Genomic DNA, 24,624 nt, shown 5'->3' with positions numbered 1-24,624 from the left:
ACGAACAAGGCCACACTTCTACAGTGGGAGGTGTGTTACTACCTCCGCTCGAGCGTCTTAGTCAATCATTCCGGAGAGAGAATAGCAAAAGAATATCGTCCACGCCTCTCGGTCAACAAGTATCCGATGCCGCCAACGAACAGGACAACCAAGTCAGTGCAGACCATGTCACGTGGAAGTTGAGTCGCCTTTAACGTAAACTAACGTCAAATGCCACATAATCGCATTGACCAGCACGCATTCTGTCGCAAAGCTCGTGAACCAGAACATCAAATTGTTTTTGTTGGAATGGAGTGGGGTATCTTCGTTCTTCGTCATGCCAATCGGCCGCCGTGTCGTAAAAATGGAGAGGGGAGATTTGCCATCCCAACCAGTCTCGCCGTCCTCCGTTCGTTATCCAAGATTCAAAGCGAAGTATAAAAGCAGGAAAGTCAAAATTCCCGCTCGCTTTTCTTCGCCATAGCTAATGCATAATTTAGTAAGGTTCCCTCGTCCGTCGTCCAGTGTATCTGCACCAGTCGCACTGCAGATCATTAGTTTATGTCAACATTTGGAAGGAAAGGAGAGGGCGATACTGGAGGAGAAAATTAACCCACGGTAGTAGCCGAGGAATTCTCGTTGTCCACGGGACAGAACTCGTTGCGGCACTTGCCGCACTTGCGGATGTATGCCTCTTTGCATTCGAAACACTATCCCAGGTCAGTTAGATGAACAAACTTCGGTCGTTTGAAGAAAGAGAAGGGCGCGTACAGTGAATCCGCATCCAAAACAATCCCGCTTGACGCCAATCATCTAAATCACAGCAGGTTAGCCTTTTCCCCTCGACGATGGAGCGAGCATACTTTGGCGCGCCACGACCGGATGTCAAGGCTGTTTGCACATAGTCGGTTCGCAGGTCCAACCAAAAAATGGCTGTCATCCGGATCCAACTAGGCTCGCAGAACTGCTGCTTGCTTCGGCCGTCTCTACTTGTTCGTGCGCCAAGGTAGCGGTGATCCTTGCTGCCAGCGCCTTGCACTTGGGCACGATGACGCTGGCGAAGCAGTGAGGGAAGCAAAGGTTTTCAAGTACCTTGATTTCTCGTTCGACCGCGATATCAAAGTCGATTTTCTCCTCGAAGTACTCGGTTTGTTGGAGCTCAGTGCGACCCGTCACTGACGAGCCTGCATAGCAGTTCTCATCCCACCACTTATGGCAACGCTCACACCAGCGCCCTTTGAGACAGTCTACACAGCGGACAACCAGAGGCGGTGGTCCAGAGCCATCCGTTGTGATGGGTTCCTGGGCTGCACGTATAGATGCTGACTGTCGAGGTGGAGGGCCCAAAAGGGGGAGATGGGACGCTGGGGACTGGCCGAATACTGCTGGTCCTTCCGGAGTCGAGTGGCAGCTAGCGCATCCTGTTGGGCCCAAGGCGACGGTGGCAATGGCCGGGGGAAGGTATCCAAAGGGGTGCGGCTCGCCGCTACTTTGTCCTGCCTGGATGTAGGCCTTTGAAGCATCGTGACGAGGTCCTCGACAGAGAACAGCGTCAAAGAAGATGATGCCCTCGCAAGCCTGGAGCGTAGGGCCCCATTCGTGGGGAACGCGCCTATGGATCATACTGCCATGGCTTTGGTACCATTTATCTTTGGTTCGGGCAAGGGAGGCGTTGAGGGCATCCGCTGAACGGTGGTTCCACTCGGCGCCAGGTGGGGGTTTCTTTTTCTTCGGGGAGTGATCTCCCAGGTCGTGGTCCATCTTTCGGGTTCCGAAGACGTACAGACCCTTGAGCTTCGGGGTACCCTCCGGTCTGGTGGGGCGGACGGCATACTTCAAGACGTCCATAAGCTTCCGTTCGTTCAGGTTCACAACCTCTCTAATCGAGAGAATGCGGACATTGAACCGATCCTCCGCAATAATCTCCTGCACGAGATCTGCAGGTACGGATAGCCCGTCCAGCACCAGTGTATGCACGTTCCTGAGGAAGTTGGCCCGCTGGAGGTGGGAGAAGACGCCGCGGATCGGGCCGGAGTAGAACTCGTCTTCGGTTAGGGACTCATCCATGCGCTGGTTGCGCCAGGTTATCCCTCCAGAGTCTAGCGGCACGTAGTTGGGCCAGGTGGACTTGACGTCGGAGAGCTCGAGATAGCGGAAGACATCGGGAGACTGTTGCACGAGGCGGCGGAAGGCCTTGGAGGTGGCTGCTAGGGCAAGCAGCCCGGACACGGGCAGATAGGGCGCCGTCTGGCGCAAGACCAGGGTGTTGGACAGCAGATCCACCAGCGTGGTAGTTGCGGCCATGGGGGCGTTGAGAGGGAGAGAAGATGGCATTTCAGACATCACTGGGGGGCACTCCACAGGTCATACGAGAGCACTGGCGACCGAGGCCACACGGGGCCGGGCTTGTCGGGGTTTTAGGCTCAGTGAGGTTGACCGCCAGTCGGACACGTGCGGTGATGCGCGGGGCCCCAGCGGGGGTTGGTGATGCGCAAAAAGAAAGGTGCTCCGGGGTGGTGTTGAGTGGTGGTGTTGAGTGAATGCAGTGTTGGCAGCTGCGGCTTTCTGTTGGATGACGATGGCCCAATATGGGGGAGTTGTGCAAGGGTGAGGCTCGATGAGTCGACCTGAGCAGCGCCAGCACCGTGACCGTGGTCCTCCGCCGGCTTGCTGGTCCGGGCAAGGCGTGAAGGCCGAGATCTTGGGTCCCGCGTGGGGCCGCTTCGTGGCAGTTTCCCGTGAGATTTGCGCACGCTCTTTGTCACTGCTGGCAGCTGGTGGGGAGGGCAGAGGCTTGTAGATGCGGCCTCAGAGTCTCTGTATCCAAGTACCGCCGTCTGAGGTGTCCCCGCAAGCGTACAGATTGTTCGATATAGAATAATCAACTTCAGTTACGCTCGGTCTTCGAAAAGACCCTGAAGCCCGCCCCGCCAATGGGGCGTGCCGATGACATGGTGGCCGAAGCTGCCAGAAGAGCCGCTTAGGTAGCAACACCACGCCTCTCTCACCACTCCTCCGATATATCCACGCCTCTCTGGTCTTCACTCGTTCCTGTTCTGTAATGCCCTTTTCTTCCGTTTGTCGATAGAGCTACAACATGTCCTCACCAGACCCCACATCGCTCGCCTGGTCCGCTCAGTTCGCCGTCACGCCCAAGTCGCGGACAACCACCCTATCGGGCGACAAAATACTCCTCCCACCCTCTGCGCTCGAGCAGCTCCTCGCCGCCGCGCCCGTTATTACAACCGAGTCCTCCGTCACTCATACGACCGCCTTCGATCCCTACAATCCATACACATACGCCGCTGAACGACAAGCACGCGCCCAGTTCCAAGACAGGCAGCAGCAGCTTCCACATCCTCTTACCTTCCGGCTAGTAAATCCGGAGAATGGGCGTGTGGTATATGCCGGTATTCGGGAGTTCTCGGCAGAGGAGGGCGAGGTGGTGCTAAGCAAGTTCTTGCGGGAAACGCTTGGGTTGGACTCCGAGGGTACCGGTGTCACGGAGAAAGACGATGGCATAAAGCGGGACCACGACGACGTGATGGTAAATGGCGTGGAAGAACTTGCCGTGAATGGTACAAGCCTGCCGAAGCTCACCATTCATGCCAAACAATTACCGAAAGGAACATACGTCAAGCTACGGCCCCTAGAAGCGGGATACGACCCAGAAGACTGGAAGTCGCTTTTGGAACAGCACATGCGCCAGAACTTCACAACACTCACAAACGGCGAGGTCCTAGTAGTGCAAGGGGGCAGAGGTCTTGGTGGCAAAAATGAGGAGTTCCGCTTCTTGGTCGATGGTTTCAAACCCGAGGGCGACGGAATATGCGTGGTAGACACGGACCTAGAGGTTGATATTGAGGCGCTAAATGAAGAACAAGCGCGGGAAACGCTGAAGAAAATAGCGGCAAAGGCTCACCGAGCACCAGGCACAACAGAGGGGAGCTCTGCTGGCGGAAAATTACAACTACTCAAAGGGCAAGACGGCCAGGTTCTAGATGGCGAATACGTGGACTATGATATTTCCTCATGGGATCGATCTCAAGGTCTAGAGATTGAGATCAGCGGTGTGGAAGATGACGAGGAGATCGACCTTTTCGTCAGCCCTTTCTCTGCCCAACAGCGCGTTCGACCAAGAGAAGACGATTACGTCTTTGCAGAAGTCTCGAGCAGATACCCGAAGCGTATAAAGCTACAGCCTACGAATGTCGAGTTGGAAGACGCTGAGGCTGTGTGGATATCAGTTCGATCATACACAAATGAACAGCAAGAAGACCCGAATCCCACACCAAGGCGTTATCACATCCGCGCGGCCCCCTTCGATCCAACAGACCAATCTACAATAAATAGCACCTCACAGTCCGAACCCGCACACAGTTCGGACGAAGTCCAATGCAAAAATTGCAACCAATGGGTACCACAGCGTACCCTTTTCCTGCACGAGAATTTCTGTCTACGGAACAACATACTATGCCCACAAGGCTGTGGAACAGTCTTTCAAAAACGCTCCGCAGAATTCGAGAACCACTGGCACTGCTCTCACGACACCTACTACGGCAATACGCCTCTCAGTCACGCCAAACACGACGCCACCTTCCACACGCCGCAGACCTGCCCATCCTGCTCCTTAGAATTTCCCTCAATCCCAACTCTCGCTCAACACCGCACCACGACATGCCCGGGCAAACTCATACTCTGCCGCTTCTGCCATCTCCAAGTACCCCAAGAAGGTGATCCACTCAACCCGACCCCGGAACTACTGCTTTCAGGTCTCACTCCTCATGAGCTTGCCGACGGCGCCCGCACAACAGAATGCCATCTCTGCAACGCCATCGTCCGTCTACGAGACATGCCAACTCACCTCAAACACCACGATTTCGAGCGTCTCTCCCGACCCGCACCTCGCCTCTGTCGCAACATCAACTGCGGTCGCACACAGGATGGCGTAGGGAAGAACGGTGACACCCGCGCCGGCACCCGAATGGGTCAGGGCCCCGGCAACGATATTGGTCTCTGTAGTGTTTGTTTCGGCCCATTATATGTCAGTCTCTACGATCCAGAAGGAAAAGCACTGCGGAGGCGGGTGGAGCGCCGTTATCTCGCACAGCTCCTCACAGGCTGCGGTAAGAAGTGGTGTAGGAACCCCTTCTGCCGCACCGGCCGGGCGAATATAGGTGATGGTGATGGGAAGGCAGTCGGAACGAAAGACGCGCTGCCTTTGATTAAGCCATATCTAGGGGGGATGGCGGGAGGGGACTATGCCACGCCATTGCATTTCTGCGTTGATGAAGCGAGTCAGAGGAGGAGGCTGTTAGCGGAGATGTTGGCGGCGGAGAAGGGCGTAGAAGGGAAGGGCGGGTTTGGCATGGAGTGGTGTCTAGCTGCGCTTGAGGCGGAGGGCGGGGATTTGGACAAAGCGAGGGGTTGGTTGAAGAGTTGGGCGCCTCAGAGGAAGGAGGTGAGGTGACAGGATCAATGATATTGATGAGAGATATGAGGCTTTTATAACATGAAGCCGCCTGATGGGCGATAGTCAGCTTGATACCCCTTGGACAGGTAGTTGGACTCAAATAATTAAAGAATGTCAGTGAGCCTTACACTGGTCTCAAACAAGGGCAGAGGGGTGCCTCGAGGTGTAAGGAATGATATTACATATTTGTGTTAGAAGATTACGAACATCTGTCCTCACCAGCCTTAACTGAACACTCGCAACCTTCCGAAGCATTCGGTCCCGAGAGTAGCCCGCTGTTACAACTAACCCTCTGCGACCGGGCTTTATACAGATAGTGTAGTAAGTATTAGGTGGATATTATCTAGCCAATTACTTAGTCTGCGCAGAATAGTGTGGGACTGGGGTGTATTTCGTGGACTAATTGTCCATGAAATCGTGGCGCTACCCTAATTAGATAGGCAACAAACCTTCAGGCATAGGCGTTTGCTGTGATTTCGTATGGCACTGTGCTGGGCCATGGCCCAAAAGTCGTCGGGGTCTTGACCCAATGCCGCACTGACGTTGAACCAAACAGCTCTCTGCGGAGCGCCGAAAACGTCATCTGAGGTGGCTGAGCCTTAGCCAAAACGCCTATGAAACGGTGTACACTCTCCCCCCTTGTATCGTACGGACTCGGCACCACCGTGCGCAACACAAGGGTTTTTGTATGTAAAATCCCCTGTTCTACGCACGGTCGTGTAACTTAGCCGCCGAACAAAACGAGTGACCTAACTTTACCATGTTTGTCCCAGCAATGGCGAGCACTTTATTCTTGGGACAGGCTGCTAGTAAGGGGCGTCGTGCAAGGTACACGGCACATGAACACGATCCAGCTTTTTTTGTCACGCATTAGAGTCCCAAAAGGGCCGTCTAAATCCAGGTAGCAAGTTCGAGCGTCTTGATCGACATCACATGTCTCTCGGCGGACCTGCCGTCTTTCACAGTCTCGCATCTCGATCCCCTCTACCCAGCAACCGTCAACGTCAGATGCGAATGCGAAGCTGACATCTCGACCGAAGACAATTCTGCCAAGAGCCCTCGAGGCACCTCGGCCGCTCTTGTTCTTCAAGCAAGCTTTCGTCCACCAGGAAGGCTACGGACAATTATAGATAAATCTCCTATCGAGTCCCATGGCTTAATGGTTACCAGAAAATCCTCCGGCCTGCCATCGATAGTTTTGTCAAATCCTTCATCCTCGTTGATGAACTGGCTGTTAAGCACATCAACGTTAATGCCTAGGATGGACGAGTGACTCGTTATTTGTCGACAGTTCAAGACATCGCGTCGGCATTCCATGTAAGCATCGACCGGTTGGTTATCCTGCTATCCGTGCGCGTCTCGCGTTCCTCGATTTTGATTATAGGCGGTTTAGGCGGAAGAGGAGGGGAGCTTCAGAAGGAACTTGCACCCCTTATCTCCTCAATGTGCATCCGAGCATTTTAGGAGGCATTCTAGCTCCATATGGAATGAATACGAGGTATCAATATTCGCGTTGGGGGGGAATTACGCGGGGTGCAAGGCATTAAAACTACCGAAAATCCCGGGACTCCTATTCGGAGTTCCCCATAACCAACATGGCTGACATTTTGCACCCTACGAGCGCTGCCTCGCCCAGCGAAGTTACATCTTCATCAAAAGACACACTGGTCCGATCGAGGATCGTGCCGTTGTCCAAAGACGCTAAACAATGGTTCAAGGCTCTTGACAAGATCGGCATCACCCGTACACGCGCCTCGAACCGCATTCTCGAAATCGTTTCAGGAAGCATGCGGACGGATGCGTCGTGGCTCGAACAAGACGATTGCGGTCGATACCTCTCCTACAGAGATCCAGGTCGACCGCAGATCATTGATATGCGTCTTATCCCTGGCCAATACGAAGATCCGTTTCCGCTTTGTAGGAGATGGCGGAATACAACGAGCAAGGCGAAGAAGCGGGAGAAGGACGCCATTCAATGGTACAGAGAGAATTTGACAGCCGCGCTGGAGAAAGAAGGCCACTTTCCACCATTCCCGAGAGACTGCAACTGTTTTCTGTTACCGGCTCCCAAGGACCCACGACTATGCGATAGTTGCCAGCGATGGGCAGACCCGGTACATCTTCTCTGGTGTAGAGGTGTCCCGCTCTACCGTAGACAAGACACTGTGCGAATCGATCTTGCGACGCTCCAAGAGCGGCCTGGATGTCTATTCTGCACCTACCTGCACGCTCGTTTTACCGACATGTATAAGGCCTACAATATCGACGGTTCCAAGATCGATGAGATCAAAGTGCAAGGTCCGTTTTGGCTTGATGGTGCTCCATGGACTGTTGCTGAGGAATCTGTCCACTTAAAGTGCATCCTTAGGGTGACGGCGAACCAGGGGGGGTGCAGTTTTCAAACGAAGCTGACATACTCGAAGAATGGGTGTAATCTGGTCAAAGTTGCTCCATGGCAAGACTCAACGGTTGATTTTGGACTAGTCCGAAATTGGGTTCAGACCTGCAAGGAACATCACCATCAAACCCTCTGCGGCACCGCTCATACCCCGCTGAGAGAGGACGCTGAAAGAGAGTTCCGGCTCATTGACCTCGAGAAAATGTGTGTAGTGCTCGCTCCTTCGACTGAGCAGTACGCAGCGCTGAGCTACGTCTGGGGAGAAAGCGGCGCCAAGCTCGCACTTGTAAAGTCAAATCAGAGTGTGTTCGAAACGGAAGGATCTTTCCTTGGACATGATTTGCCAGAAACGATTTTGGATGCAATGTCAGTGTGTAAGGAGCTAGGTATCAACTACCTGTGGGTAGATGCCCTGTGTATTGTACAGGACACCAACGAGACGAAGCTGGCCCAGATTACTTCTATGGACAAGATCTACTCTAATGCTTCGCTGACAATCATTGCATTGGCAGCAACGTCTGGCGCCTCGGGCCTCTTTGGTACTGCGAACCGCCGCCGACAGGAATGGGTCTTCTCTCGCCGGGCATACTTGCCTCAAATGCATGAAACACAGTCGTCGCTGCCAAATGAGCTCCTGGCTACTAAATGGAATACAAGGGGCTGGACGTACCAGGAACGCATCTTGTCTCGCCGATGCCTGTACTTTGGACAGGACTCGGTCTATTTCCAGTGTCGCCAGGCCGTTTGCGATGAACAAAACGGCGATTTCCCCAAGCCGGATGCACAACAGAAACCTCTCGAATTGGAAAGCCATCGGTACCCAAAAGGAATTAGGAATCTTTTTGTTCCTGTTGACAGACGCTATGGCGTGTCAGGACAGGATGAGTTTACCCAGTACTGCGAGTACGTCGAGTCGTACACGCGCCGCGAACTTTCGCAGAAATCAGACATGCTGAATGCTTTTGCTGGGATTTCAGAAGCTTGTTCCAGCGCTTTCAACACCACTTTCTTACATGGACTACCGGAGAAATACTTTCACTCGGCCCTGGCCTGGTATATCAATCCCAACGAACAACAGCCACAATCAGGGGAAGTTACGGGATTCCCGTCGTGGTCATGGGCGGGCTCACTTGGGTCTCGATATCACTGGTTTGAGAATATGGACTTGTCTGTTGTATATCTGAGTAAACCCCTAGGTATGGAACGCAGTCGTGGGCACGCGCACCGCTACCTCCAATACGGCATTTCTGAGTTGCACATCGTAGACTCTGAGAATAATCTGGTGCCTATTGGAAGCACTAGCATCATCGAGCCCGGATCCCTCAAGGAGTCTCACGACAAACCACTCGTAAAGCTTCTCGAACGGCGCCCTAAGCAGCTCGACGAGAGCCGAGTATCAGTGGCAAAGAGCCATCCACACAGCCTTATCTTCGCCGCGCTAGTAGCAGACTTCCTCCTAGAGTACGAGGACCCTCCTCCGCCCGAGTCTCAGAAAAACAAGCCCCGGAAAGGTGGAAGTACCATCAAGTTCAAAGCCTCAAACAAGTCCTCTGTCCCCACGCTGCTCCTCTCTAACAAGTTGGGGGAGCTGGGGCACCGGAACCGAGTAGCCCAGGAGCCGGTCACTGAACTAGACCACCCCGAAGACTCAGATGACGCCACGACAGAAGGGCCTATCTGTGCACAGGTTGTGGCGATCACGGTGTGTGAAGCTCCCATCGTTCAGCGGCTCCATGCGGACACCCCCAATTCTATAAAGAGAATGCGGAGTTTTTTCAGGATCAACGTGCTCGTTTTGCGGAGGAATGATGATGGGACATCGCGGAGGGTGGGCATTGGACACGTCCGCATTAAAGATTGGGTCAAGGCGAAGCCGAGCTGGGAAACTGTAGTCTTGGTGTGAATAACGTGTCCTAGGTATGGACATGTACCGTACGTAAGGAGCTGCGATCAAGAGATTCGATCGCTCGCTTCTTGTCGTAGCTAATATTGCGTAGGCGGATCTCGAGATTCGGGGATTGTCTCCAGCCGTCACCGGAGTGAACGGTTGGTCGGGGGAAGCGAAAAAACTACTTGAGACAGCTCGCGAGTCCTCAACGAGAGCGCCTGTGTCCCAGGCTATAGCTTCGCGTTCGCGTCTACTGTTGGAGGGTTATAAAGAGTATTAGCAGATGAGAGTTATTATCTTGATGGGAGGAGTGATCTAATTAATTGTTGAATATCACGGCAACTGGTGGCTGAAACAACCTAACAGGGGGTGGGAATGGATACATATGAGGCACTCCGCCCATCCATAGTCTGACAATCAATCAATCCTATCACTTGCCGCAAAACCACTGCTGAAGCCCATCCCGTGCGCGATCCGGTTCACGGGATTTTTCCACTGTTTGCGCTTCCTACGGGAGCCAATCCTGAGATTTTTCAGGATTCAGCTTCCGAGATCCCTGCGCTCTACACTCCCGGACCGAAGCGCGATTGCTAACTTTTTTCAGGATTCTGTTTGCCCCTCCACTCCATTCTCCCGTACGGGGGCAAATTACCTGGCATTTTCCAGGATTCTGCTTGCCCTTCCACTCCATACTCCCGTACGGGAACGCGATTGCTAACGTTTTCAGGATTCTGCTTGCTCCTTCTGTTGAATATCACGGTGGCTGGTAGTGAATATTATGGTGGCAGGGACTACGTACATACAGCCGACTCCGCCCTGTCCATAGCAATAACAATAAGAAGAACATCGTCTATCTCAACACTTTCCAAGGCTGCGTCACTGGAATTAGGAAGCGGCATTGCCGAAACGTTCCATACGGGATGCTTAGATGCTATTAAAGTCTTGTGGCCGAAAGGGAGGCGGCCCACAGGCGGATCGTGCAAGCTAATAGATTGTGCAAGCAGGTGGATCGTGCGAGCTAATCGATCGGAGGAGCTAATCAATCGTATAGTTGACATTGCTGACTCATTCCACACGTGATCCTGCCATTTGCGGACTCTAGCTGGAGAGTCGCCTAGGAAGAAACAGCACTAATTACAACTTCCGTTTCTGTGTGTAAAACCGCATCGCTGCCCAGGACCTGGATAGCGGAAATTGGTCCCAGCCAGATGATTTCGTAGTCGTTATTCTGGGACTCCTTGTAAGTGCCTTGCTTTCTGAGTGGTTAATTTTCGTACGCGTCTATTTGTGAGCACAGCTAGTCTAATATAGTATTAGTGGGGGCATCCCGACAAACTATTTCTCGTGTGATGCCCCCGAAAAACTTCTTTCTCTAATGTCCGCTCCTGGGTGGCGCAAAACCCACCGTACCGCAAAATATAAGGGGTATATTGACTTTAAACAACTCAGACTCTGTGCACACATTGATATATCCTATAAATCTATATAAGTTGTGTGCTGTGGCCACTCCAGAGCCCTCGCAACCCCTAATAAATTAGATAATTCAGGTGATTTGCTAGATGATTTGCTGGATGATTTGCTAGACGGTTTGCCGTCCTGGCCTGGAGTTTCAACCTGGAATACCCATTGTTTGGACGATAGCTGCGTCGGTGATGGTTGCGTCGGTTGGTATTGGACGGGCGCGGAGCGTTGGTCTAGCTGCCGATGCAAATCTTGTACTTGGGTTTGTAACTGAAGGACATCTGTTCGTAACTGGTAAACGAGTTGTTCCAAGTATTTTGAATATTTTATTAGAGTCCCGCTGTAGCAATCAATACGTCGTGGTTGGCTTGTGCTGGCCATCTCTGACGGCGATGAACAGAGGTGAAGTTGGACAAACTGCTACTCGTGTGGCTATAACAGCTTTGCATTAATCAAGTCCAACGTTTAGGTGGCTTCGATACATTCGCAACGGGGACTCCATGGCCGCCAACTACGTTCTTTCTCTACCACCATCGCCGGAAGTGAATTATGACACTTCACAAACCACCTTCTATGCTCCGCTAGACGTGACGAGCTCATCGACTTCGCTTGTTCTAGCGGAGAAAGTCGAATCCTCTATCGAAACCACGACTGTCGACGACGACCAGTTTGAATGGCCATCCTCTCCGCCTCCTAGCACGACGAACATGTCGATGGCTACAAGAATCTGCAGTAATTTCGCTGCACTCTCCACTAAGCACGGTTTTGTCCGTCACTGAGGGTTGTTGCCACCCCCTACTGACGGAGTATGTATTCTTAGCCAGCTAGCCTACGGAGTATGGTACGGTTAGCTCGGCTACCTTGATATAGAACACGGTTCCTATACTTAGCCCTCACAGTTCTACGGTACGGCTACGTAAGCCTCCACATACACAGAGTATATATACGGCGTACGTAGCCTAGATAGATACTCATCCAATACATCACTTATCTCGTTCAATGCATTGTTTCACCTCCATCCTCACCTACAACCACGCTGGCTGGTCCGCGCAAGACTGCATTAAAGTCAACATATACTCTACGTCGCCGCAGTCCTTTCTTGTCAAGATCCCTTAAACGGGTTCTCCCGCTGCAATCGGTCTTAGCAAAGAGGAAACGCTTCACGCTAAATGGGCGGCTAAGCACAGCCTAGGTCCTGCGATTCATGTAACAGATAACTAGAGCGGCGCTTTTACAATAGAGTACATCGTGGGAAAAACGCTTAGCGCTAAGGATGCAGCTGCGAGCCTGCCCCACATCATAGCCTTCCTTCGTCAACTTCATTCACAAGCATCGATGCCTTGGATGCGCACCTACAGTCCTCTCGAAGCTGTCAGAACGTACCTAGACACTGCAAAGAAGTCCTTGATTATTCCGGTTAACGATGTTTAAATTATTAAGGCTGTCATTACTGGCACAGAGAACGCGCTTACTGGCGAGAATCATATGTCGTTTATACCTTGCCACAACGATTTCCACAGTCACAACATCATTCAAAGCTCTGGTCATAATGATGCGATGCATGGTTCGCGCCTCTGGGCAATCAACTTCGAAAATCTTAACCTAGCAGACCCGATGTGGGACTCGAGTCTTTAGCTCTAGCGCGCTTATATGGCACGAATAGGTTAGAGGAAAAACGATCAGAGGCGTACATACCCTTGGCTTTAGCACATTGTGCTACCTAGTCCGCGAGTTATAGTCCGCTGTAGGTGAAACACTACCAAAATCTAATGTCGAGACTAAAAGTGGTTCAGAATATTGTTTCTGTGCAATGAGCTTCATAACAGCGCGGAAATTGGAATCCCAGAAGTCCACGAGAATCTACATAGTCTTATAGATTGATTAGGTTCTTTCGCTATTTTAATAATTTATAATTCATCATTTTTTAGTCGTAATCCATTCGCAACTAAGACATCGAGCCTAGACCCCGTAACCCAACGCCTATCCAGCACTTTTCATCGAAGAGAGTATGTCTTGGGCCATCTACTACACGACTAGCACGACAACTTCATTCTTCTTCTTTTTCGTCTTCGGTGTAGGATCAGGGTACGCTTCACGAGTGACCGCCTGCCACTCGGCATCGGATTCGAATTCCCTCCGAATAGAGCTAGTTAGAGCCACGGGTCCTTCTTCAACAATTTTCTTGGCAAGTTGCGGCGTAAGGGAATCAGCCTGGTAAACGGCAGCCAAATCCGTGAAGGACTGGAATGTTGTGGGCTCGGACTCATCCTTCAGCATGACGCTGATCACAGGTGTGCCATCGTCAGACCGTACCTGCCAGTATGGGAACAAAACGTGCTGAATGAAAGCCAGAATGCCGTTGCCCTCGGTTTCGCGAGGTGGGCAGAATGCTTTGGCAATTTTCATGCAGATGGCTTCTAGCTCGTCGATAAGATAGATCAATCTTGGACTTGGGATCGGAACTGCTCATTTTTCCACCTGCCAGACCAGGAACCATAGGGTTCATCAGGTGCGCGCGCACCTTCAAACCCAGTCTAGGCATCGCGCCATTAGCGAGGGCGAAGGTCTTGCGTTGGTCGAGGCCGCCAAATTCAGCGTTCACGTCGAGATACTCTTCGTCTAGGAGTTGCATCATGGGGTACATGCCGTCGGCCATGACGGGCTCACCCGTGGACTTGACAATCTCGCTGCTAGCTTTGATTGCATCGTGGATAGAGACACGCTTGCTCAGCCGCAGAAGATCGCGCGAGAAGGCGGGAGTGAGCTGGTAGGAGCTGCCGCGGACAAACTCGAGGTTGGTGAGATCAACGCCGACGCTTCTCAGGAGTGCGCGGATGACGCGTTCGTAGTACTGCGCTCGGAACTCCAGCACACCTTCAGGCGCCTTATCCGCGTCGAGGAATGCGTGCAGATCGGCCAGCAAGACCTTAACCGTGCAGCCCACCTAAAGGAACTCGGCAATCTTAACAGCGGGAAAGAAATAGGCAGCATATATAGGCGGACCGTGGTAGCAGTGCCCCAGTAGATTTTCAGCGGACGGACAGGAAGGATTTACTTGATAATGTCGCCCTGGAGTACTTTGTGGAGGTTAGACGCCATAAGCTCGTACTTTTGCTCGTCGGTTAGCGCTCTCACTGGCAGCGGGGCAGCCATTATGGGCAGCGAGGAAACGAGGAGACGATAGTAGACAGGAAAGCGTCAGATGTACAGCTAGCAATGAGAGCGACTTGGGGAACAAGAGGCCAGAGCGAGAGTAAGTTATGGCGGCAATTAAGTAGACCCTGAAATTCGCTTAGAGTTGTACAAGGGGGTAACCTGAGCGGGCTGCTCGCCCTCCCTGTAAGTTTCAGGGGCGTTATAGTAATATCCTAGGAAAATAGTGCTGGTACGACCATAATGCCCCCAAAACTGACAGGGAGGGCAAGCAGCCCGCTCAGGTTACCCCCTTGTACCTAATGAACCCACCCCTTAGCGCCTTAGCACCGCCCAAGCTGCGGCTCGGCCCGCGCCCGCGCCCAAGCTACATACCTGGCAGCTGATCTCTGGGCCGTGCCCTTCACCGGCTTGCCTTGTTGCCAGCCGAGCACAGTGCAGGACACGTCACCCAACAAATCGTTTTTAAATACGGCCTCAGCCTAATATCAGACATAGTCCGGCTAGCTGCAATGCGCCTATCCAGTTCTAGGACGCTCTACCACTTCCACAAGTTCCCTATTACCCGCCAAGTTTTCCACACAACGCCCTAGTCCTTCGCGTTCGTCAACCTAAAGCCGCTTCTGTGGCCATGTGCTGGTGTCGCCGCTGCGCCTCGTAGCCCGTCTGCCTTAACTGACCGACACCAAAGCGGCCGATCTGTTCATCACGGTCAAGCGGGTCGGACGCATGCTCGAGCGTGTCTATGGCGCCACTGTCTTGACTATCCTGCTACAGGACGGAATCGATGCAGGCCAAAGCGTGCCACACCTGCACGTCCATGTGGTCCGTCGCACAACGGCGGACCTAGACCATAAGGACGGCCCCGATGCGATATACACCAGGCTGGAGGGGGATAACAGCAACCTCTGGCAGCAGCCGGTCCAAAGGCAGCGACAGCTACGAGCGCGCCAGCCCAAGGCGGACGAGGATGCCCTGCAGCCCAGACAGGAAGAGGAGATGGCTGCTAAAGCTAATATGTTCAAGTATAAGATGAAAAGACAGGAGAAATGTGGATAACATCTGTTACTACTTGGGGAGGACTACTACCGCTTCGGACCCGATAAGGCCCAAGTTCAGGGTGCGGGTAGACGCGTCGGGCCCATATTTCAGTCTATCAACGCCTTCATGTGGCCAAGGCTCCTATGCGCGCCGCAAGCTCGTCGCGGAACCTATTAGGCCTGACAATATACAAGTTTCCCATCAAAATCATCTCTAGTTCTCGCGGCACCAGCTGATCAATCATCTCCTCAAGGCTGCCCAGTTCGGCGCACCCTACAAGCGGGGCAAAGACCGCCATAACTTCGATCAGCGAATGATACGAGCCGTTGAGAAGGAGAGCTGCAATAGCGAACTGCACCTCTGGTAACTTTTCCTCTGCGCCTCCAACGACTAGCTAGATGTTTAGGAAGCGATACGCTGTGCCTGAAGGCCCGCTCGTCATGAACAGACCATGAGATGTGCATGATGACACGATAGGATTCTCCTCCACTAGCCGATATTTGTTTGCTCCACAATCGTACGGCACCCGTCGGTTGGCATGAGACACCAATGTCGCGTCAGATCCGAAAACGAGTTGCACTTCTGCTTCCGAAATTGGCGGCATGCAGACTTCCTTCACACGTAAGGTGGTCCGCCAGAGGTAAGCAGTAAATTCTCCAGGGAGGGTGCCATCTTCGGGCGCCAGGCGTTCTCTCGCACAGGGTTTCCATATCCGGCGCAGATGAGATGGTGGTGACAGTATCTCATCCATGTTCCCATCGGCTGCCGTAGCGACGAGGAACTTCACACGTGTGGGATCGACTAGGTTGAGCTGGCCGAGTACGGTGAGGAATGAGTCCGTGCCTTCTTCACTCGATTTCGATAAACGGGCCAGAAGTTTGCGGAAGGGTGGAAGTAGATTCCGGAGCTCGTGGAAATGCTGCCGATGGTTGCCATTCACGCAATTTACGGAGTGCCGCGAGGCTTAAGTCGTCCGGGAGCCACTCGGGACGATGTTGTTCCACTGTGCCGAAGAAGTTGCATAGCCTTTCAAAGAGCATACGCATGACGACTTCTGGTAGAGGCGTGTCGGCCATGATTCTGGATATTTCTGCGTCCACAACGCGGCTGGTGGCAGTCCGGGACGTTCACTCCCGCACAGGAACGACCGGCGAGCCTAGCGCCCTTGGCGGACGCTGGCACGCAACTGCCTCAGCACAATAGCATGGCGAGACAGAGCTACTGTCACATCTCTCCCATCGCAAACCATCTCTTCTCCGAGGCGGAGCTTGTATTCTATGTTGGCGTACCAAAGTCTGACCTGAGGAATCTAGTTAAAGAAGGCTGGAAGTAGAAACCAGTGCCTACAGTTAATGCGCCGGCGTCATCCGCCACAATGAGCTTGATGCACCCTTTCGCGGCCTTTGGCGCTTTACTTGGGGTAAGCTGATTGTAAAGATTGACAATGCGGCCGACGAAGGTGACGCATTGAGCCCCCACGTCTAGCTCTTCGTAGTCTTGCGTGGGCGTCCATGAGTTGTCTAGAGTAGGATGCAACACAGCGTCGAATGTCTTAAGCTGTTGGAGGTAGTGCTCAGGCGGATGATTCTTATCAGGGGAGAGTTATGCTTTCATCCTCTGCGCCTTCACATTGCTTGTCATCGTGTCGACGTCCGTCAGATCCGTATCTAATCCCATCCCGTCGTCTACAGACTCCGCATACTCGCTCTCCTCTAAGAAATCATCAACCGATGGACAATGGCGCATGTCGCGTCGGCGCGTAGAGGTCGATGAAGGGAGTGTTGAAAGACTTAGTAGACAGTATGTATGGAGCTGGTAGAGCAGAGGGAAGAAAAGAGGGGGCGGCCCTCGTGCGCGGACCTATAGCCGACGAGGAGCAAAAGGCTTTAAGTACACCGGCAGGGCGGCCTCTTTTTGGGTCAACATGATGCTAGCGCTATCAGTGCCTCAGGCACAAGCTCGGCGATGAGCTTATCATCATTGTGTGTCATTGTGCTGTTGCTCAGCTTATGTTTGACGTTACAAGGCGTGCTGGTTTAAGAGCGTTGGCTAACCACGATGGAAGAACAGTTCCATAGCTTTGATTAGCATATTATGCCCCCGATAGGGACAAAATATGTGAGTGGCTGATAACTAACTCTAGGCCGTCCGCCGCTACTTGCGACACAGAATCTCGCCATGCAGCAGCCCAAACCAGGCGTCTTTGTCCTCGCGAAACTCATCCCACCCCTGTGCAACCTTGTCCAGCTGCTCCCTCGTCGAAAACCCTCCCTCCAATGCCATCGTCGCGGACCCAGATGACCTCGATCTTTGCGCCATCGACCCTCCCCAGTACTCGCGCTCCTCGTCGCTGCTGAAACACCAGGACCCAGCGCTCTTGGTGATGTCCTTCCTGGCGAACCCAGCTTTTTCCGCCCAAACGTGAATGCGACTGCCGGGATGGGGGTTGCCCCCCTTTGAAACGGCCATTCTTGTTGTCAGGTCGTACCATGTATTTAGCTTGTCCGATTGAGGATACCAGGTCATGGATGCCGACTCTCGACATGCGACCATGCCGCCCACCTTTGTCACACGACGCATCTCCTGCAACGCCTTGACAGGGTCGGAAATATGCTGCAGAACTTGGTGGGCGTGAACAACGTCAAACGCATCATCTTCAAAGGGCAGACAGTGAATGTCGCCAATCTCGAATGAGACGTTCGTGACGCCATTGGCTGCGGCGAGGGCACGGGCTCCTTCCAGCGGATCCAGTACGTATTCAACTCCGGTGACATGACCCTGCGGAACGAGGCGGGCCAGGTCAATGGTGATGGAGCCTGGACCGCATCCAACGTCAAGAATCTTCATGTTGGATCGGAGGTGAGGGAGCAAGTAGCCCGCCGAGTTGGCGGCTGTGCGCCAGCTGTGTGTGCGCAGCACGGAAGCCGAGTGGTCGGTCGTGTAGACGGACGGTTGTGATGGAGTCGCCATTGTCTTGTTATTATAACTTTTGAATTGGTACGGTCTGGTTTGTCTTGAAGTTTTGGTGAACAATTGGAGTGGGAGGAGATGCACAGACATAAATAGACGTCTGTTGATCGGAGTTCCGCTTCGGAACTGCGAAGCTGCCCACCACCAACAGGTCAGGGTCCAGACAACTTTTAACTCTCGTATCATGAGCAGTGGGCCACCATTGGTTCAACATTTCAGCTTTCATTGGAACTCAGGCCTAGTAGCCATGGAGGTGAACGCAGACAGCAAATAACATCATGCCAAACTCGTCCGCACTCTGCACCCATCGATCGATCCTCTCCCGGCGCCCTTTTGACCCAGTGTCCGGCGACAGCCAAAGCTCCGATATCATCAAAAGTCCATCTTCCCACTCAGACAGATACTGGCTATATTCCCGCTCCCACTCCCTGCGGCTCCTCGCCTCCCACAGACGCTTCGCATCCGGCACATACACCTCCCGCAGCTCCTGCGCGAGGAAGCTTGGGACATAGTTGTCCGCATTGTACACGCTGCTGAGCAGGTAAAATGCAAAGACGGCCCTGCGCTTTGCCGAAACAATGATCCATGATTCCCACGTTGGCCGAGAGCGAGCGAGTTCGGCTCGGGAGACCAGTCCAGCCTGCGTGGTACGGAAAGCCATCTCGTGCAGTGTGACCATTGTTGCATCGTTGACTATATTGCTTCCTTGTATGGGAAAAAATGTAGCCATAATGGAGTAGATAAGATACGCCTGAAAAGCACCGAGGATGTCGAGATCATCAGCGTTTGTTGTATCCTAAGCTATGTGAGCCAGTCACTTGCAGGCTTTGTGAGGGATGATATTACATAGTTTGCGAGTCTCTCCATCTCTCGCTGAATCGTTTCGGCGACTATATGCTCGCTCCCAGCCGCGCTGTGATGCCACAGTCGGACTAAACTGTAGCAATTAGCTAATGCAACAGAACTATTTCCATCAGATATCTGCATCGGATGAATTATTGGCGGAACACCGTTCTTTTTCACCATCAGCTTGGGGTACGTCCGAAGCACGCAGCTAATGTACTGCAACGTATACGGATGGAAAGCCTTGGGGACTTGCTCTCCGACAGCCAAAAAAGGCCACAGCCATCGGTCTCGTATCTGGTCGGCATCGGCAAGAGGAACAAGATCCAAGTTAGAAAAGTCTAGAGAAACACCTGGGCGATCTGCAGTCGTCCGAAGTTGTGTTGGTAGCGGCAGTGGCGTTGGATGGCCGCTGGCAGTCGTTCCAACGAGAATTGCGTCCGTGGGATCTGTAAAAGCTGCTGACAAAGACGTAGGCGTCGCAATACTTTCAATCGGCGGCACGCTGTGTCGAGAGGCAACTGGCGACGAAGGGTTCTCTGCCGGCGTTGCGTATCTGCACTGGCGGTTCGCCGCGACGCACCGAGCGCAGCATGGTCGCTCAAGGCCGCAGCGGACCTTGGACTTGGCGCACTGCAGACACGACTTTTTGCGTGGGGGCGTGGATCTCTGCTTTCGTGTCGAGTTCATGATGCGTGGTTGTATCATGGGTTGGACGGAAACTCGATTTAATGGTTAATTAGTGATTATGAAGCGAGGGTTTGCCACTAACGTGTTCTACATGCATGTGGTGGTTACAAGCGAGTGGTGGCGCTTAATTTTTGGTGCGATTTGGACGTTTTGACACCCCAGCAACCTCAACAACTATAAAAGATTTGAATCTATAACTTAGAATAAAGATATGCATAGCTGTTTCAATATTATAAGACAAATTTTTAGGGTCTCTTGATGGCCACATTTAGTTATAGTAGAGTTTTGGCCCCCTAGCATTGGGTAAGATCTACGATATAATAGAATTACAGAGACACATCACTCCAAACTATTGCCTAGCCATTGAAATGAGCTAAATACTATATGCATTCATATAATCTTATTTAATACTTTATGGTTGTTGAGATTGCTGGGGTGTCAAAACGTCCAAATCGCACCAAAAATTAAGCGCCACCACTCGCTTGTAACCACCACATGCATGTAGAACACGTTAAGTTAACGACTTCGGAACTCCGAAAATAGAACTTTGCGCCAACTAACCGATCAAATCACGGGACTCCGATCGCACCTCACATGTACTACAGCATCACTTGCTATATTTTTCATTAAGAGCAATGACCGACTATGATCGGAATTCCGTTTTACAAATACCTCCGTCAAGTGTATAAATATGCGTAGCAGCTCAATGGAATAAGATTGCAGACGTCTTACTCGTTATCATCGTCGTAATTGACTTACAAGCCAACATGAACATTCTACTTCGTGAAGGCCTGTTTGGCCGCATCTTGAACTGCTTGTCCAATGACAGAATTTTTCCTCATTCAGACGCTCTCACTTCCAAGGAAGATGCTGCGTCCCATCCATCCCCAGACTCGACACAGATGTCCCTCGACTTTGCGGGACCCGACGATCTAGACATGCCGAGAAACTGGCCAACACTGACAAAGGCCTTCGTTATGGCGGACATCATACTCCTCAACTTTAGCTTCTACGCGGCAGCTGCAATCTTTACTCCCAGCATCCCACTGATTGAACGAGACTTCGGTGCCACAACGAGCCAGGGGACTCTTGGGCTCTCGCTCTTTGTTATCGCGTACGGCATTGGCCCTCTGATTGTGAGTCAACTCTTCCCAAGGAACTCACCTGTGGGCACGCTAACATCTGTGCTTGCCAGCTCTCACCACTGTCAAACCTCCCATCGATCGGACGCACGCCCGTATACGTCGCCGGATCTCTGGCATTCTGCCTAATAAACATCGGCACGGCTCTTGCCAAAAACGTGTCCACCGTCTTGGTTCTTCGTTTCATTGGCGGCTTTGTTGGATCTTTGCCCATCAGTGTCGGTGGTGCAACTCTAATGGAAATCTATGGCCCTGCCGAAATTCCATACGCCATTGCATTTTACGCGGTTAGTGGACTCTGCGGCCCCATCCTAGGACCCGTATGTTCCTCCTCTTTCGTTAAGGTGTGTTGCACTAACGTTTGTCGACAATAGATCTTTGGAACTTTGGCAGTGTCAGTTTTTAATCCATCAACCCCTTTTCGCCAACACACACTGACAATGCCGTACAGTACACGGTGGAACACATGGACAGCAACTCTGTGGCTTCTCGCGGGAATAACTGCTTTTACAACAGTCTTCATCTTCTTTTTCATGCCAGAGACTCTGCCTTCCAACATTCTGCGCCGACGAGCGCAACGTCTTCGAGAGCAGAGCGACAAACCACAAGCCCAGCTTCCACTCGAATCTGCTGCGCCACGCAATATCTTCGTCGACATTGTACACCAGACAATCGACGACTTTAAACTATCCTGCATGGATCCCGTGGTTCTCTTCGTCAACATCCACACCATGCTCATCTACGGCATCCTCTATCTGTGGTTCGAGTTCTTCCCTTTTGGTAATCAGCATCAATTTCCTGTCATCAGTGGCGTCCGAGACTAACCAATTAACGTAGTTTTCGGAGAGATTTATCACTTCAACGCCACCCAACAGGCGCGTATGTTGCTCCTATTCCCCACGGCTCCATGGCACAGCTACTCACTACTTGCAGTCGCTTTCTTTGGTATCCTGACCGGCGCTATTCTCTCAGTCATGGCATACCTCCTATGGCTCTACTCTATCTATCAGCCGCGTGTGGCAGACCCAGATGTCGTTGTACAGCCCGAGGACCGCCTGTTTCCGGGGCAAGTGGGGGCGGTCTGCATTCCCGTCTGCCTATTCATCTTCGCATGGACGTCTCGTCAAAGGTAAGTGTTTCTTGCAACAACATAGTACAGATTGGCTAACTGACATGCGCAAGTATACACTGGATTGTGCCAATCGTGGGGACTGGCTTCTTCGCCCCGGGCTTCTACCTCACCTTTCAGTCCATCCTCAACTACCTTGGCGAGTCGTATCCGAGACACGTTGCAAGCGTTTTCGTCAGCAACACCTTCTTTCGAAGTTCTTTCGGAGGAGCATTGCCGCTCGCGGCGCCACGAATGCTCAAGTCACTGGGCATCGGATGGGCAGCAAGCACGCTGGGCTTCATCTCCATTGCCCTGGTTCCTCTGCCTTTCATTCTGGAGCGTGTAAGTGCACCACACAAAACCTTGCGCGATTGATCACAGACTTATTCTCGTGCTAGTATGGAAAGAGGTTGCGATCTCAGAGCAAATATGCAAACTAATAGACTAGATATGGAGTAGTCTGGGGCGGAGACATCTAGCCTAGCACTCAGCCGATGGCTGTCGTTGAATCAATAGATGGCGTACACGCGACTTGATTCAGTTTCGAGATTTTAACGTAGTCGATCAGCTAGTGGTCAGCATCAGCTAGTGGTCACCCTTACTTTTTGGTGCGATTTGGACGTTCTGACAGCCCAGTAATTTCAACAACCACTAATTATTTTAAGTAATGGCTTGGAATAAGGGGAGGGATAAACGCACACCCCCTTTTCACACCACGCATACCCTCCCCCCTGTCACTTCACCACCTTCTGATTGGCTCGGAGCACTGCTCCGGAGCCTCTAATTCGCTCGCTTAACTTGCTCACTAATTCCGAATGCTCTCTCCAAATGCGACAGCCAACACAGCCGTATGTGAGCTTTTACGTGAGCTTATACGTAAGCTTGTACGTGAGGCTGTACATAAGGCTAGACGAATCGGCATGGCTATACATCCTCTCCGTTTTGCAGCTCATCCTTTCCGATTTATGCAGCTGTATACTCAGGTTGCAGCACTACAACCTAGGATCAACAACTCATATGCCAGAAAGCTACTCTCCGAACATCAGCTGTAGAGAACCCAGCTGAAATCTCAGCTGTAGAGAACCGAGCTGAAGCCTCAGCTGTGCAGGGCTCATCTGAACTTACTAGCGCGCCACCCTGGGGGTGGCCCCCTTCCTTCCCCTAGTATATATACAACTAGCTAGACGTCTATAGAAATCAGAGTTCACATCAATTTCAACCTGAGTTGTATATACAGCCGTACGTGAGCTTATACGTGAGGCTATACAAATCGGCATTGCTATACAGCCTCCCCTTTTTGCAGTGCATCTTTTCCGATTGTGCAGCCGTATATACAGCCGTACGTGAGCCGTACGTGAGCTCGTACGTGTGAGCTCGTACGTGAGCTCATACGTGAGGCTACACGAATTGGAAAGGATGCACTGTAAAACGGAAAGACTGTATAACCATGCCGATTTGTATAGCCTCACTTATAAGCTCACGTACGCCTAAGTGAATGAGAAAGGCTACACATGCGGATGCACGTGAGAATAGAGCTCTGGACGAAGCTCCGAGCCGCTCCAGCCAATCAAAAGATCGGACGAGAGGGGGTGGGTGGGCGTGGAGTGAAAAGGGGGTGTGCGTAGAGTGATTAGGGGGTGTGCGTTTATCCCTCCCCATAAAGAAATGGACCTCTGCACCTTATTCTGCATTGTATGCCTAAAATTCTGCTAAGGAAGGCTCTGTGCGCGAATAATCTAGCCAATTAAATAGAATAGCACTGAGTGATAGGTATTCTAATTTGAGGCCCGGTGCGAGGCGAATTCCTCTCCGAGGGTCTGAGAACTTCTGGTCGCATTTTGCACGCTAAAAGCTTATAGGTTCCTCGTGCTTCTAAGATAGAACTCCACTATAACTGATTTTTCCCTAAGATTAGGTTAGCTACTTCTTAAGGTATATTAAGAAGTAGCTTACCCAATATTAGAGAAAAATTAGTGGTGATAGTAAAATGCGATTAAGGTTTGCCGCACTTGTAAAGATGCATCTTTTACCTTTAAGGCTGTACTTCGCCCCCCAATCCGCGGGTTAGCCTATTAAAATTTGAATGCATCAACAACTATAGCTATAGCTGCCAGGTTAGCCCCGTTATCGTTGGTTGAAGCCAACGTAGATTGGAAAAAAGCCGCACTTAACACCAAACGCGCGCCCAGAATCTCTCAGACGCTCCACAGAGGAATTCGGGGGTTGCAGAAGGTGGTAATTGCTGAGTTACGCAACCGCCACAAATTTCTCTGCGAAGCGGCTGAGATTCTGTGATAAGGACCTCGGGATGACCGCGCATCCGCCCGGGCATTGAGGGAACGAACGTCGTTGACATGGAAGCCTCCATTTTCAGAGGCCAAGCTCTCAATATATAGAGGCCTCCAATCCAACTTAATTCCGTTTATGAGGGAAGCTATTGTCAACAGGCCTTACCTCTCTTTAGGATCATCTCTA

The 24,624-nt window shown here is 52.0% G+C and overlaps 8 protein-coding genes across 8 annotated transcripts; 3 read left to right on the top strand and 5 right to left on the bottom strand.

Moving 5' to 3' along the window:
* Nucleotides 1–439: 439 nt before the first annotated feature.
* BDZ99DRAFT_459946 (uncharacterized protein) lies at nucleotides 440–2,511 on the bottom strand. Its single transcript, XM_033719271.1, has 2 exons — nucleotides 751–2,511; nucleotides 440–689 (listed from the first exon to the last, which is right to left on the bottom strand). Exon 1 carries the CDS (start codon nucleotides 2,311–2,313, stop codon nucleotides 916–918), a length of 1,398 nt encoding a protein of 465 aa, XP_033581202.1. The 5' UTR covers nucleotides 2,314–2,511; the 3' UTR covers nucleotides 440–689; nucleotides 751–915.
* A 5,430-nt stretch (nucleotides 2,512–7,941) lies between these two features.
* On the top strand, nucleotides 7,942–8,604 carry BDZ99DRAFT_349001 (HET-domain-containing protein; the record flags this gene model as incomplete). Its single annotated transcript, XM_033714476.1, has 1 exon — nucleotides 7,942–8,604. A coding segment is annotated over one exon (663 nt), but the record flags the coding sequence as incomplete, so codon positions are not given.
* A 4,488-nt stretch (nucleotides 8,605–13,092) lies between these two features.
* On the bottom strand, nucleotides 13,093–14,352 carry BDZ99DRAFT_567897 (Nucleotidylyl transferase; the record flags this gene model as incomplete). Its single annotated transcript, XM_033727738.1, has 3 exons — nucleotides 13,093–13,616; nucleotides 13,678–14,143; nucleotides 14,278–14,352. The coding sequence occupies 3 exons, from the start codon at nucleotides 14,350–14,352 to the stop codon at nucleotides 13,225–13,227; spliced, it is 933 nt and encodes a 310-aa protein (XP_033581200.1). The 3' UTR covers nucleotides 13,093–13,224.
* A 63-nt stretch (nucleotides 14,353–14,415) lies between these two features.
* BDZ99DRAFT_516842 (uncharacterized protein) lies at nucleotides 14,416–15,411 on the top strand (the record flags this gene model as incomplete). The annotated part of the gene is made up of 2 exons (XM_033725109.1): nucleotides 14,416–14,452; nucleotides 15,044–15,411. The coding sequence occupies 2 exons, from the start codon at nucleotides 14,416–14,418 to the stop codon at nucleotides 15,409–15,411; spliced, it is 405 nt and encodes a 134-aa protein (XP_033581199.1).
* Nucleotides 15,397–17,233, bottom strand: BDZ99DRAFT_567896 (uncharacterized protein). The gene is made up of 4 exons (XM_033727737.1): nucleotides 17,023–17,233; nucleotides 16,741–16,950; nucleotides 15,844–16,312; nucleotides 15,397–15,783 (listed from the first exon to the last, which is right to left on the bottom strand). The coding sequence occupies exons 1-4, from the start codon at nucleotides 17,137–17,139 to the stop codon at nucleotides 15,518–15,520; spliced, it is 1,062 nt and encodes a 353-aa protein (XP_033581198.1). The 5' UTR covers nucleotides 17,140–17,233; the 3' UTR covers nucleotides 15,397–15,517.
* A 175-nt stretch (nucleotides 17,234–17,408) lies between these two features.
* BDZ99DRAFT_459941 (S-adenosyl-L-methionine-dependent methyltransferase) lies at nucleotides 17,409–18,422 on the bottom strand. The gene has a single exon (XM_033719270.1). It carries the CDS (start codon nucleotides 18,361–18,363, stop codon nucleotides 17,548–17,550), a length of 816 nt encoding a protein of 271 aa, XP_033581197.1. The 5' UTR covers nucleotides 18,364–18,422; the 3' UTR covers nucleotides 17,409–17,547.
* A 140-nt stretch (nucleotides 18,423–18,562) lies between these two features.
* Nucleotides 18,563–19,912, bottom strand: BDZ99DRAFT_459940 (uncharacterized protein). The gene is made up of 2 exons (XM_033719269.1): nucleotides 19,210–19,912; nucleotides 18,563–19,159 (listed from the first exon to the last, which is right to left on the bottom strand). The coding sequence occupies exons 1-2, from the start codon at nucleotides 19,894–19,896 to the stop codon at nucleotides 18,602–18,604; spliced, it is 1,245 nt and encodes a 414-aa protein (XP_033581196.1). The 5' UTR covers nucleotides 19,897–19,912; the 3' UTR covers nucleotides 18,563–18,601.
* A 751-nt stretch (nucleotides 19,913–20,663) lies between these two features.
* On the top strand, nucleotides 20,664–22,606 carry BDZ99DRAFT_554607 (MFS general substrate transporter; the record flags this gene model as incomplete). The annotated part of the gene is made up of 8 exons (XM_033727132.1): nucleotides 20,664–21,032; nucleotides 21,092–21,358; nucleotides 21,413–21,432; nucleotides 21,490–21,818; nucleotides 21,876–21,917; nucleotides 21,972–22,167; nucleotides 22,221–22,491; nucleotides 22,548–22,606. The coding sequence occupies 8 exons, from the start codon at nucleotides 20,664–20,666 to the stop codon at nucleotides 22,587–22,589; spliced, it is 1,536 nt and encodes a 511-aa protein (XP_033581195.1). The 3' UTR covers nucleotides 22,590–22,606.
* Nucleotides 22,607–24,624: the final 2,018 nt, after the last annotated feature.

Source organism: Mytilinidion resinicola, assembly GCF_010093595.1.
Source record: "Mytilinidion resinicola strain CBS 304.34 unplaced genomic scaffold BDZ99scaffold_4, whole genome shotgun sequence".
In the NCBI taxonomy this organism is placed as follows: Eukaryota; Fungi; Ascomycota; class Dothideomycetes; order Mytilinidiales; family Mytilinidiaceae; genus Mytilinidion; species Mytilinidion resinicola.
This window is presented reverse-complemented; position numbering and strand designations above follow the sequence as displayed.